Source organism: Heptranchias perlo, unplaced genomic scaffold (genome assembly GCF_035084215.1).
Source record: "Heptranchias perlo isolate sHepPer1 unplaced genomic scaffold, sHepPer1.hap1 HAP1_SCAFFOLD_56, whole genome shotgun sequence".
NCBI classification, from domain to species: domain Eukaryota; kingdom Metazoa; phylum Chordata; class Chondrichthyes; order Hexanchiformes; family Hexanchidae; genus Heptranchias; species Heptranchias perlo.
In genome coordinates, this window is record NW_027139581.1 from 2,260,089 (window position 1) to 2,272,033 (window position 11,945).

Sequence of the window (11,945 nt, forward strand, 5' to 3'; positions counted from 1 at the left end):
TCGATACCGAATAAAGCTCCCACCACACTGTCCCGTCTCACAATCCCAGAACAGGTACAGCACGGGTTAGATACAGGGTAAAGCTCACTCCACACTGTCCCATCAACCACTCCCAGGGCAGGGACAGCATGGGTTGAGATTCTGGGCAAAACTCCCTCTACACTGTCCCATCAAACACTCCCAGGGCAGGGACAGCACGGGTTAGATACAGAGTAAAGCTCCCTCTACACTGTCCCATCAAACACTCCCGGGGCAGGTACAGCACGGGTTAGATACAGAGTAAAGCTCCCTCTACACTGTCCCATCAAACATTCCCAGGGCAGGTACAGCACGGGTTAGATACAGAGTAAAGCTCCCTCTACACTGTCCCATCAAACACTCCCGGGGCAGGTACAGCACGGGTTCGATACAGAGGAAAGCTCCCTCTGCACTGTCCCATCAAACACTCCCGGGGCAGGTACAGCACGGGTTAGATACAGAGTAAAGCTCTCTCTACACTGTCTCATCAAACACTCCCGGGGCAGGTACAGCACGGGTTAGATACAGAGTAAAGCTCCCTCTGCACTGTCCCATCAAACACTCCCGGGGCAGGTACAGCACGGGTTAGATACAGAGTAAAGCTCCCTCTGCACTGTCCCATCAAACACTCTCGGGGCAGGTACAGCACGGGTTAGATACAGAGTAAAGCTCCATCTGCACTGTCCCATCAAACACTCCCGGGGCAGGTACAGCACGGGTTAGATACAGAGTAAAGCTCCCTCTGCACTGTCCCATCAAACACTCCCGGGGCAGGTACAGCACGGGTTGGATACAGAGTAAAGCTCCCTCTACACTGTCCCATCAAACACTACCGGGGCAGGTACAGCACGGGTTAGATACAGAGTAAAGCTCCCTCTGCACTGTCCCATCAAACACTCCCGGGGCAGGTACAGCACGGGTTAGATACAGAGTAAAGCTCCCTCTGCACTGTCCCATCAAACACTCCCGGGGCAGGTACAGCACGGGTTAGATACAGAGTAAAGCTCCCTCTACACTGTCCCATCAAACACTCCCGGGGCAGGTACAGCACGGGTTAGATACAGAGTAAAGCTCCCTCTGCACTGTCCCATCAAACACTCCCGGGGCAGGTACAGCACGGGTTAGATACAGAGTAAAGCTCCCTCTACACTGTCCCATCAAACACTCCCGGGGCAGGTACAGCACGGGTTAGATACAGAGTAAAGCTCCCTCTGCACTGTCCATTCAAACACTCCCGGGGCAGGCACAGCACGGGTTAGATACAGAGTAAAGCTCCCTCTACACTGTCCCATCAAACACTCCCGGGGCAGGTACAGCACGGGTGAGATACAGAGTAAAGCTCCCTCTGCACTGTCCCAACAAACACTCCCGGGGCAGGTACAGCACGGCTTAGATACAGAGTAAAGCTCCCTCTACACTGTCCCATCAAACACTCCCAGGGCAGGTACAGCACGGGTTAGATACAGAGTAAAGCTCCCTCTACACTGTCCCATCAAACACTCCCAGGGCAGGTACAGCACGGGTTCGATACAGAGTAAAGCTCCCTCTACACTGTCCCATCAAACACTCCCGGGGCAGGTCCAGCACGGGTTAGATACAGAGTAAAGCTCACTCTACACTGTCCCATCAAACACTCCCAGGGCAGGGACAGCACGGGTTAGATACAGAGTAAAGCTCCCTCTGCACTGTCCATTCAAACACTCCCGGGGCAGGTACAGCACGGGTTAGATACAGAGTAAAGCTCCCTCTTCACTGTCCCATCAAACACTCCCAGGGCAGGTACAGCACGGGTTCGATACAGAGTAAAGCTCCCTCTACACTGTCCCATCAAACACTCCCGGGGCAGGTCCAGCACGGGTTAGATACAGAGTAAAGCTCCCTCTGCACTGTCCCATCAAACACTCCCGGGGCAGGTCCAGCACGGGTTAGATACAGAGTAAAGCTCCCTCTGCACTGTCCCATCAAACACTCCCGGGGCAGGACCAGCACGGGTTAGATACAGAGTAAAGCTCCCTCTACACTGTCCCATCAAACACTCCCGGGGCAGGTCCAGCACGGGTTCGATACAGAGTAAAGCTCCCTCTGCACTGTCCCATCAAACACTCCCGGGGCAGGTCCAGCACGGGTTAGATACAGAGTAAAGCTCCCTCTGCACTGTCCCATCAAACACTCCCAGGGCAGGTACAGCACGGGTTAGATACAGAGTAAAGCTCCCTCTGCACTGTCCCATCAAACACTCCCAGGGCAGGGACAGCACGGGTTAGATACAGAGTAAAGCTCCCTCTACACTGTCCCATCAAACACTCCCGGGGCAGGTACAGCACGGGTGAGATACAGAGTAAAGCTCCCTCTGCACTGTCCCAACAAACACTCCCGGGGCAGGTACAGCACGGGTTAGATACAGAGTAAAGCTCCCTCTGCACTGACCAATCAAACACTCCCAGGGCAGGTACAGCACGGGTTAGATACAGAGTAAAGCTCCCTCTACACTGTCCCATCAAACACTCCCAGGGCAGGTACAGCACGGGTTCGATACAGAGTAAAGCTCCCTCGACACTGTCCCATCAAACACTCCCGGGGCAGGTCCAGCACGGGTTCGATACAGAGTAAAGCTCACTCTACACTGTCCCATCAAACACTCCCAGAGCAGGGACAGCACGGGTTAGATACAGAGTAAAGCTCCCTCTGCACTGTCCATTCAAACACTCCCGGGGCAGGTACAGCACGGGTTAGATACAGAGTAAAGCTCCCTCTACACTGTCCCATCAAACACTCCCAGGGCAGGTACAGCACGGGTTCGATACAGAGTAAAGCTCCCTCTACACTGTCCCATCAAACACTCCCGGGGCAGGTCCAGCACGGGTTAGATACAGAGTAAAGCTCCCTCTGCACTGTCCCATCAAACACTCCCGGGGCAGGTCCAGCACGGGTTAGATACAGAGTAAAGCTCCCTCTACACTGTCCCATCAAACACTCCCGGGGCAGGTCCAGCACGGGTTAGATACAGAGTAAAACTCCCTCTACACTGTCCCATCAAACACTCCCGGGGCAGGTCCAGCACGGGTTCGATACAGAGTAAAGCTCCCTCTACACTGTCCCATCAAACACTCCCGGGGCAGGTCCAGCACGGGTTAGATACAGAGTAAAGCTCCCTCTGCACTGTCCCATCAAACACTCCCAGGGCAGGTACAGCACGGGTTCGATACAGAGTAAAGCTCCCTCTGCACTGTCCCATCAAACACTCCCAGGGCAGGGACAGCACGGGTTAGATACAGAGTAAAGCTCCCTCTACACTGTCCCATCAAACACTCCCGGGGCAGGTGCAGCACGGGTTAGATACAGAGTAAAGCTCCCTCTACACTGTCCCATCAAACACTCCCGGGGCAGGGACAGCACGGGTTAGATACAGAGTAAAGCTCCCTCTACACTGTCCCATCAAACACTCCCGGGGCAGGTACAGCACGGGTTAGATACAGAGTAAAGCTCCCTCTGCACTGTCCCATCAAACTCTCCCAGGGCAGGGACAGCACGGGTTAGATACAGAGTAAAGCTCCCTCTGCACTGTCCCATCAAACTCTCCCAGGGCAGGGACAGCACGGGTTGAGATTCTGAGTGAAATATCCTGAAGCCCCGCCCACTCTGTACCTGTACCAAGGTGGCCGCGCATGCGCCGTGACGCTCCTCCGTCCTGTACCAAGATGGCCGCGCATGCGCAGTGACGCTCCATCCTCCTGTACAAAGATGGCGGCCGGTTCCCCCGGAAACCCGGGCCTATCTCCGGGGAGAAGTCCCGCAGTTACCGCCCGGCTGCTCACACTCGGGACCAGAGGATCCGACTCGGGTCCTGCGGCCTCGCTCCATGTTTATAAGCCGTGGGGCGCGGTCTCCGCCCGGTTTCTCAGTGTCCTGTCCCCGGCCCCCCGCCTACCTGCTCCCGACCCTCCGACTCCGTCTGGCGAACGCGCAGAGCCTCTCCCGCGCCTGCGCGCTGGGCTCCTGGAGACGTCAGAGCCGAGGCCCCGCCCCCTCATGGAGCTGCTCCCTCGCGCGAGGCCCCGCTGGTTTTGGGCGGAATGAGACCGCGCGCTGTTCCTCCTCCCACTGCCTGTGGGAATGGGGCAGATATTTAAAGGGACAGGCACTCCCCTTTGTTTATAGTTAAAGGGACAGTCCCGTTTATCTTTGAATGTCAGGGGATTTCATTAACGGAGCTCCTATTAACAATCGGTCCGTTCTGTAATTGTGCAGAGATTAGGAACGTTTAATCATTATGAACAGGAGGAGGCCATTCAGCCCCTCCAACCTGTTCCGCCATTTAATTGTATCATATCTGATCTGTATCTTAACTCCATCCACCCGCCTTGGTACCATAACCTTTAATACCCTCGCCTATCAAAAATCTATCAATCTCAGATCTGAAATTTTCACTTGACCCCCAGCCTCGACTGCTCTCAGGGAGAGAGTTCCAGATTTCCACTGCCCTTTGTGCGAAGAAGTGATTCCTGACATCGCCCCTGAATGGCCTCGCTCTAATTTTAAGGTTATGCCCCCTTGTTCTGGACTCCCCCACCAGAGGAAGTAGTTTCTCTCTATCTGCCCTATCAAATCCTTCAATCACCTCGATTAGATCACCCCTTAATCTTCCAAGTTCCACTCAAAACAAGCCCAGTCTATGCAATCTGTCAGTATCACTCTGGTGAATCTGTGCTGCACCCCTTCCAAGGCCAGTATATCCTCCCTGAGGTGCAGTGCCCAGAACTGAAGGCAGTCTCCAGATGGGGTTTAACCAGAGCTCTGTACAACTGTAACATCACTTCCACCCCTTTATATTCCAGCCCCCTTGAGATGAAGGCCATCATTCCTTTAGCCTTTAAAATTATTTTTTGTAACTGTCCACTAGCTTTTAGTGATTTCGGTACTTGGACCCCGAAATCTCTCTGCTCCTCCACAGTTTCTCGCTGCTTGCCGTTTGGTAAATACTCTGATCTCTGTCTTAGGTTCAAAGTGGGTGAATTCACATTTCCCCACATTCAACTCCACCTGCCACCGTTTTGCCCACTCACTGAATCTATTATTGCCCCCTTGCAACTTTCTGCTCCCATCTACACTATTTACTGTGCCTCTTTACTCAGTGTCATCAGCAAACTTGGATACATGGCTCTCCATTACTTCATCAGAGTCATTTTACTAACAAATGTTGAACTGTTTGCTCGACACCACAGGGTTTCATCTGTTTAAAGCCACAACTGAAAGGTCCAGTTTTCTTCTGGACTTTTATCTTGAGATGAATCAAGTTTCAAAAATTCGGCAGAGTTCCAGAGAAGGAGTGAGATCCGGGCTCAGACCCTCCGCCGCAAGTCCCGCCCCTCACACACTCCGATTGGTTGGAGGACCAACCGCCCGCTCGGTCCTCCAGTCCCTCTCCGCTCTTCCTATTGGTCGGGAGCGCATTTGCTCCGGGTTGACGCTGGGATTGAAGGTCCTGAGCTGGAATTGGAAAATAAACATCAATCCAGCCCATCAGTTCCAATGTGTAATGAGAGTAAATTATTAACAGATTTGGGGAAAAATACATTTCCCAAAGTTTTTTCGAGGCGAGGCGGTGCGCGCCTGCGCTGTGAGTGTTTCTGACGGTTTAATGGCGGTCTCCATTACCCAGCGTGCCTTGGGCTCTCGGGTTTGGTTTATTATATTTTATTATTTCCGCTCCGCCCTCCGCTGCTCCAAAAGCGCTTTTCCCCCGCCCCCAATCTCAGTCCCATCAGAGAAACTGACGGTCGGGTCGGAGCTCCAATGGCGGCGGTCCGTCCCCAGACTGCACCGCGCGCCGGAATGTCCCCTATCGATCTGAGAGGAGCCCAGTGCGCCGGCGCAGGAGAGGCTGATTGTTGGTCAGTGTGAGCTGAGCATGCGCGGCCCGAAGGGTCTGAGGCAGAGAGCGCGGTTCGAGCAGGTCAGAGGAGGTGTGGAGAGAGCGGGTTAATAAAGGGCGGGGATCACAGGGCCCAGAAACACCGAGTGTAGGGCCCAGGACCCGAGAGAAAACAGGCGGCATCATCACCCCTCCACTACCCGCCGCTTCCCGGGATCGGGCCCGACCCAATCTCCGCTCGAACTGAACCCGCACAGTCAACAACAACTTGCATTTCTATCGCGCCTTTAACGGAGCAAAATGGGTCAAGACGGTTCACAGGAGCGGGAAGAGAGGAATGAGGAGAGATTAGGACAGGGCACCGAAAGCTGGGTCAAAGAGGGAGGATTGAAGGAGGAGAGAGAGGGGGAGAGGTTCAGGGAGGGAATTCCAGAGCTTGGGGCTCAGACAGCTGAAGGCACGGCCCCCAATGGTGGGGCGAAGGGAATGGGGGAGGAGCAAGAGGCCGGAATTGGAGGATAGCGGAGATCTGGGAGGGTCGGAGGGCTGGAGGAGGTGACAGAGATAGGGGAGGGTCGGAGGGCTGGAGGAGGTTACAGAGATAGGGGAGGGTCGGAGGGCTGGAGGAGGTTACAGAGATAGGGGAGGGGCGGAGGGCTGGAGTAGGTTACAGAGATAGGGGAGGGCTGGAGTAGGTTACAGAGATGGGGGAGGGCTGGAGAAGGTTACAGAGATAGGGGAGGGGCGAGGGCCATTGAGGAGGTTACAGAGATAGGGGAGGGGCGAGGGCCATGGATGGATTTGGACACAAGGATGAGGAATTTAAATATGAGGCGTTGCTGGACCGGGAGTCACTGTTGGTCAGTGAGCACAAGGGTGATGGGTGAATGGGACTTGGTGCGAGTTAGGATATGGGAAGGACAGTCAGCATCTTCAGGGGAGGAGAGAGAGGGGAACCAGTGAGTGTAGAACTGAACCCAGTCAGAGTCAGCATCTTCAGGGGAGGAGAGAGAGGGGAACCAGTGAGTGCAGAACTGAACCCAGTCAGAGTCAGCACCTTCAGGGGAGGAGAGAGAGAGGAACCAGTGAGTGTGGAACTGAACCCAGTCAGAGTCAGCACCTTCAGGGGAGGAGAGAGAGAGGAACCAGTGAGTGTGGAACTGAACCCAGTCAGAGTCAGCACCTTCAGGGGAGGAGAGAGAGGGGAACCAGTGAGTGTGGAACTGAACCCAGCAGAGCAGAGGAAAAAATGTAGGAGATGGTGCAATGGGTTCAGATTTCAGCACAGGGAGGAGGGAGAGTGTGTGGGACGGGGATTTACAGCTTTTGAGGCTCAAAAGATGAAAAAATGATCCAGAAAAACTGGAATTGTCTATTCTGAATTTCTATCCTGTGTTTACAGTGATGACTTTTGTAAACTCCTTTTACAGGGTATTGGAAGGGGAGGATTTACAGACGGGAAACTCAAACCAAACATCACGTCAAGATCTGACCGAGTCACTCGATTCATCAGGACCTGAATATCATCGGCCTTTGAATGTGGAAGGAGAAATGTTTGTCTGTTGTGTTAGTCGGAAAAGATTTCAAACATCAGTGTGAGTGGAAAATTACCGAGACACTCAGACCCGAGTGAGAGTGTTCCAGTGCACTGAGTGTGGAAAGAGCTTTCACCAGTTACACAGTCTGAAAAAACATCGCACCATTCACAGCGGGGAGAAACCGTCCACGTGTTCTGTGTGTGGACGAGGCTTCAACTGATCGTCCAACCTGGAGAGACACAAGGACACCCGGACCATGGAGAAACCGTGGAAATGTGGGGACTGTGGGAAGGGATTCAATTACCCATCCCAGCTGGAAACTCATCGACGCAGTCACACCGGGGAGAGGCCGTTCACCTGCTCCGTGTGTGGGAAGGGATTCAATTATCCGTCCCAGCTGGAAACTCATCGACACAGTCACACTGGGGAGAGGCCGTTCACTTGCTCTCTGTGTGGGAAGGGATTCACTCAGTCATCCGCCCTCCGAACACACCAGCTTATTCACACTGCGGAGAGACCTTTTAAATGCTCTGACTGTGGGAACAGGTTTAAAAGCTCGGAGGGACTGATTCGACACCAGCGAATTCACACTGACGAGAGACCGTTCAGTTGCTCTCACTGCGGGAAGAGGTTCAGGCAGTCATCCACTCTCATTGCCCACCAGCGTGCTCACACTGGGGAGAGACCGTTCACCTGCTCCATGTGTGGAAAGGGATTCATTCAGTCACAGCACCTACTGACACACCAACTTGTTCACACTGATAAGAGACCGTTTAAATGTTCTGACTGTGGGAAGAGCTTTAAGAGCAAATGGGAACTGCTGACACATCATCGACGCACTCACACTGAGGAGAGGCCGTTCACCTGCTCTGTGTGTGGGAAGGGATTCACTCGTTCATCCCACCTTCTGACACACCAGCGAGTTCACACTGGGGAGAGGCCGTTCACCTGCTCCGTGTGTGGGAAGGGATTCACTCATTCATCCAACCTGCGGAGACACCAGCGAGTTCACCTGTGACTTCTGGGGTTGGATTCTGCTGTTATTGCTGCTGTTAATCATATCCAGGATTGAACCATGTTCATTCTGACAGTTGGGGTTTGTTTCTGATGTTAATAACCCCGATAACTGGGCTGGAGTTTAATATTCTGGATACATGTTAAATGAGGCAGAAGATCAGCCATGATCTTATTGAATGGTGGAGCAGGCTCGAGGGGCCATATGGCCGACTCCTGCTCCTATTTCTTATGTTAACTGCTGGTTCAACACAACAGCAGTGATTTGCTGTCCAGATAAAGAAGGACCTACAGTGTGTTTCCAAGAGTTCCCTGTTTTATTGATACATTTATCCAGTGCCGTTAACATAGTAAAACGTCCCAAGGCCATTCACAGGAGTGATTAACAAAATAAATTTGACACTGAACCACATAAGGAGATATTAGGACAGGTGAGCAAAAGCTTGGTCAAAGAGGTAGGTTTTAAGGAGGGTGGACTAGATTCAGTAATGAGTAATGAGCCCAGACTTAGTTAATAATCTAACAGTAAGGGAACATTTATACATGGGCCCACACAGTGAGTGACAGCAGGATTATCCACTGTGGTAGGCATCACGGTCGAGGCCAGTCCTGCCCTCAAATGACAGCCATAAATTTCCCAGTTGAGGTCACTGGATCTCCTTCGAGAGCAGGGTTACTCTTATTTAGCCCAGTGGTGCTGAGGCCAATTCCAGCCCCTGAAGTGCTGCCTTGGCTGAGTTCAAGGATTGGACTTGCGATCTTCCTGGTCAGTAGTGCAGAGGGTTTTAAACTGGGCCGGGGGTTAGAACAGAATATTTTGAAACAAATGTCATTCCACCTTTAAACAAAACCATCGACACACAGTAGAAAAATCAGAAGTCTTTCAAAATGAAACAAGTGAGTCAAATGGATCTTCAAAAATAGTGAGAGATTTTAGAAAGGCTGAACTCACTAAAATAGACAGGTTTCCATTCACTGCACTGAATACAGAATGTGGAGATGCCGGTGATGGACTGGGGTTGACAATTGTAAACAATTTTACAACACCAAGTTATAGTCCAGCAATTTTATTTTAAATTCACAAGCTTTCGGAGACTTCCTCCTTCCTCAGGTAAATGTAAACATTTACCTGAGGAAGGAGGAAGTCTCCAAAAGCTTGTGAATTTAAAATAAAATTGCTGGACTATAACTTGGTGTTGTAAAATTGTTTACAACTGAATACAGAAGGAAGCGACTGTTAATAGGGACCCTGTTAGTGAAGGATGAAGCAGTGTCTGGCCCTTTATCATAGAATCATTGAATGATAAAGCACAGAAGGAGGCCATTAGGCCCATCATGCCTGTGTTGGCTTTCGGAAAGAGCTATCCAATTAGTCCCATTCTCATGCCCTTTATCCTGCAAATTATCCTATTCAAGTATTTATCCAATTCCCTTTTGAAAATTATAATTTACTCTGATTCCCCCACCCTTTCATGCAGTGTATTCCAGCTCATAACAAATGGCTGCGTTAAAATATTCTCCTCATCTCACCTCTAGTTCTTCTGCCAATTACCTGAATGCTGTGTCCTCTGGTTACTGATCTCCTGCCACTGGAAACAGTTTCTCACCATTCAGTCTATCAAGACCCTTCATGACTTTGAACACCTCGATTAAATCTCCCCTTAACCTTCCCTGCTCCAAGGAGAACAACTCCAGTTTCTCCAGTCTCTCCATGCAACTGAATCTTGTATCCCTGGTACCAGTCCAGTAAATCTCCTCTGCACCCTCTCTCAGGCCTTGACATCCTTCCTGAAGTGTGCTGCCCAGAATGAACACAATACTCCAGCTGAAGCTTGACCAGTGTTTTGTAAAGATCTGGCTCAAATATTTACAATCGATATCAATGACTTGGATGAAGGGAGCGAATGAATTGTTGCTAAATTTGCTAATGAGACAAAGGTACGTAGGAAAATAAGTTGTGAAGAGGAATAAGGAGTCTGCAAAGGGATATGGATAGGGTAAGTGAGTGAGCAAAAATTTGGCAGATGGAGTATAATGTGGGAAAATGTGAACTTGTCCACTTTGGCAGGAGGAATAGAAGAGCAGTATATTATTTAAATGGAGAAAGATTGCAGAATTCTGAAGTACAGAGGGATCTGGGTATCGTCGTACATGAATCACAGAAAGTTGGTCTGCAGATACAAGAAGTGATTAGGAAGGCAAATGGAATGTTGGCGTTTATTGCAAGGGGAATGGGGAGGGGCCGTGAGAGACACTCAACACGGCTTCCGGAAAAGAAGGTCGCGTCTCACAAACTTGCTTGAGTTTTTTGAGGAAGTTGCTGGGTCAGTGGATGAGGATAATCCGGTTCACATTGTCTATCTCAGGGGGGTCAAACTCATTTTCGATGGTGGGCCTGATCCGATCTCCTGACACTTGGCCTGGGCCACATTCATAGAATAGAATCATAGAAGTTTACAACATGGAAACAGGCCCTTCGGCCCAACATGTCCATGTCGCCCAGTTTATACCACGAAGCTAGTCCCAATTGCCTGCACTTGGCCCATATCCCTCGATACCCATCTTACCCATGTAACTGTCCAAATGCTTTTTAAAAGACAAAATTGTACCCGCCTCGACAAAGAAAGCTTTAGCAAAGTTATTGAACCAGAAATAGATCAAGATGAACGATATCGGTCCTCACAGCACACAGAAAAAATGAGGCCTCGAAGTTTCTCTGAGAATAACAGGCCTGAACTCGAGTTGGAAAACACAGTTGGAAACATTGATCAATTGAACCGGACTGGGCGGGGCCTGAGGTGCGAGTTGGTGAAGGAAAAGTGGCGACCGGTGAACTTCGCTCCCTGTCTGAGGGCCCGGGCACTCGGGTTTCTGTATAATATATTGATTGATTTTGTTTAATGTTTATTGTCCCTCCGGCCCCAATCTCGATGCGATGACGAAATTTCTGTTCACCGATTCGGACCTTCAATGGCGGAGAGTTTACCCAGAATCCCCCGCGGCCCAGAAAGTGCCCTATCAGTGACTATAGGAGCCCAGTGCGCAGGCGCGGGTCTGGGCTGTGCTCTGAGCATGCGCGGTGCGAGTGGTGGAGAGGGACTGAGGGAACAGGCGGGTCGGGATCCGGTAGGAGACGGTGGGCGCCGGGGAGGAATTGGATGTGGGGGTCGGCAGGGAAGCTTCATAAACACCAGGTGTAGGCCTCAGGCACCGAATAAGAGCCCACAGGCCCCGTGTTTACACCGCGGTGACAGGCCCGACCGGCGGGTGAGCGGGGAACTGGCCGCCATCTTGGTCAAAGTCAGGGATCACGGCGCATGCGCGGCCATTTTTGTTCGGAACGGAGTGGGCGGGGCTTCAGTGTCCCTGTGACGGGGAACAAAGAGTGGGCGGGGCTTCAGGGTCCCAGTGACCAGGAACAAAGAGTGGGCGGGGCTTCCGGGTCCCTGTGACCAGGAACAAAGAGTGGGCGGGGCTTCAGGGTCCCAGTGACCGGGAACAAA

The 11,945-nt window shown here is 51.7% G+C and overlaps 1 protein-coding gene across 1 annotated transcript; it reads left to right on the plus strand.

The window, feature by feature from the left end:
• The first annotated feature begins 7,592 nt into the window (after positions 1-7,592).
• On the plus strand, positions 7,593-8,758 carry LOC137315814 (zinc finger protein 135-like). The gene has a single exon (XM_067980294.1). It carries the CDS (start codon positions 7,685-7,687, stop codon positions 8,444-8,446), a length of 762 nt encoding a protein of 253 aa, XP_067836395.1. The 5' UTR covers positions 7,593-7,684; the 3' UTR covers positions 8,447-8,758.
• The last annotated feature ends 3,187 nt before the right edge of the window (positions 8,759-11,945 follow it).

What these genes read in the sequence shown, in the direction of transcription:
- LOC137315814 (XM_067980294.1), top strand. Translation starts at nt 7,685, where the DNA reads ATGGAGAAACCGTGGAAATGTGGGGACTGTGGGAAGGGATTCAATTAC.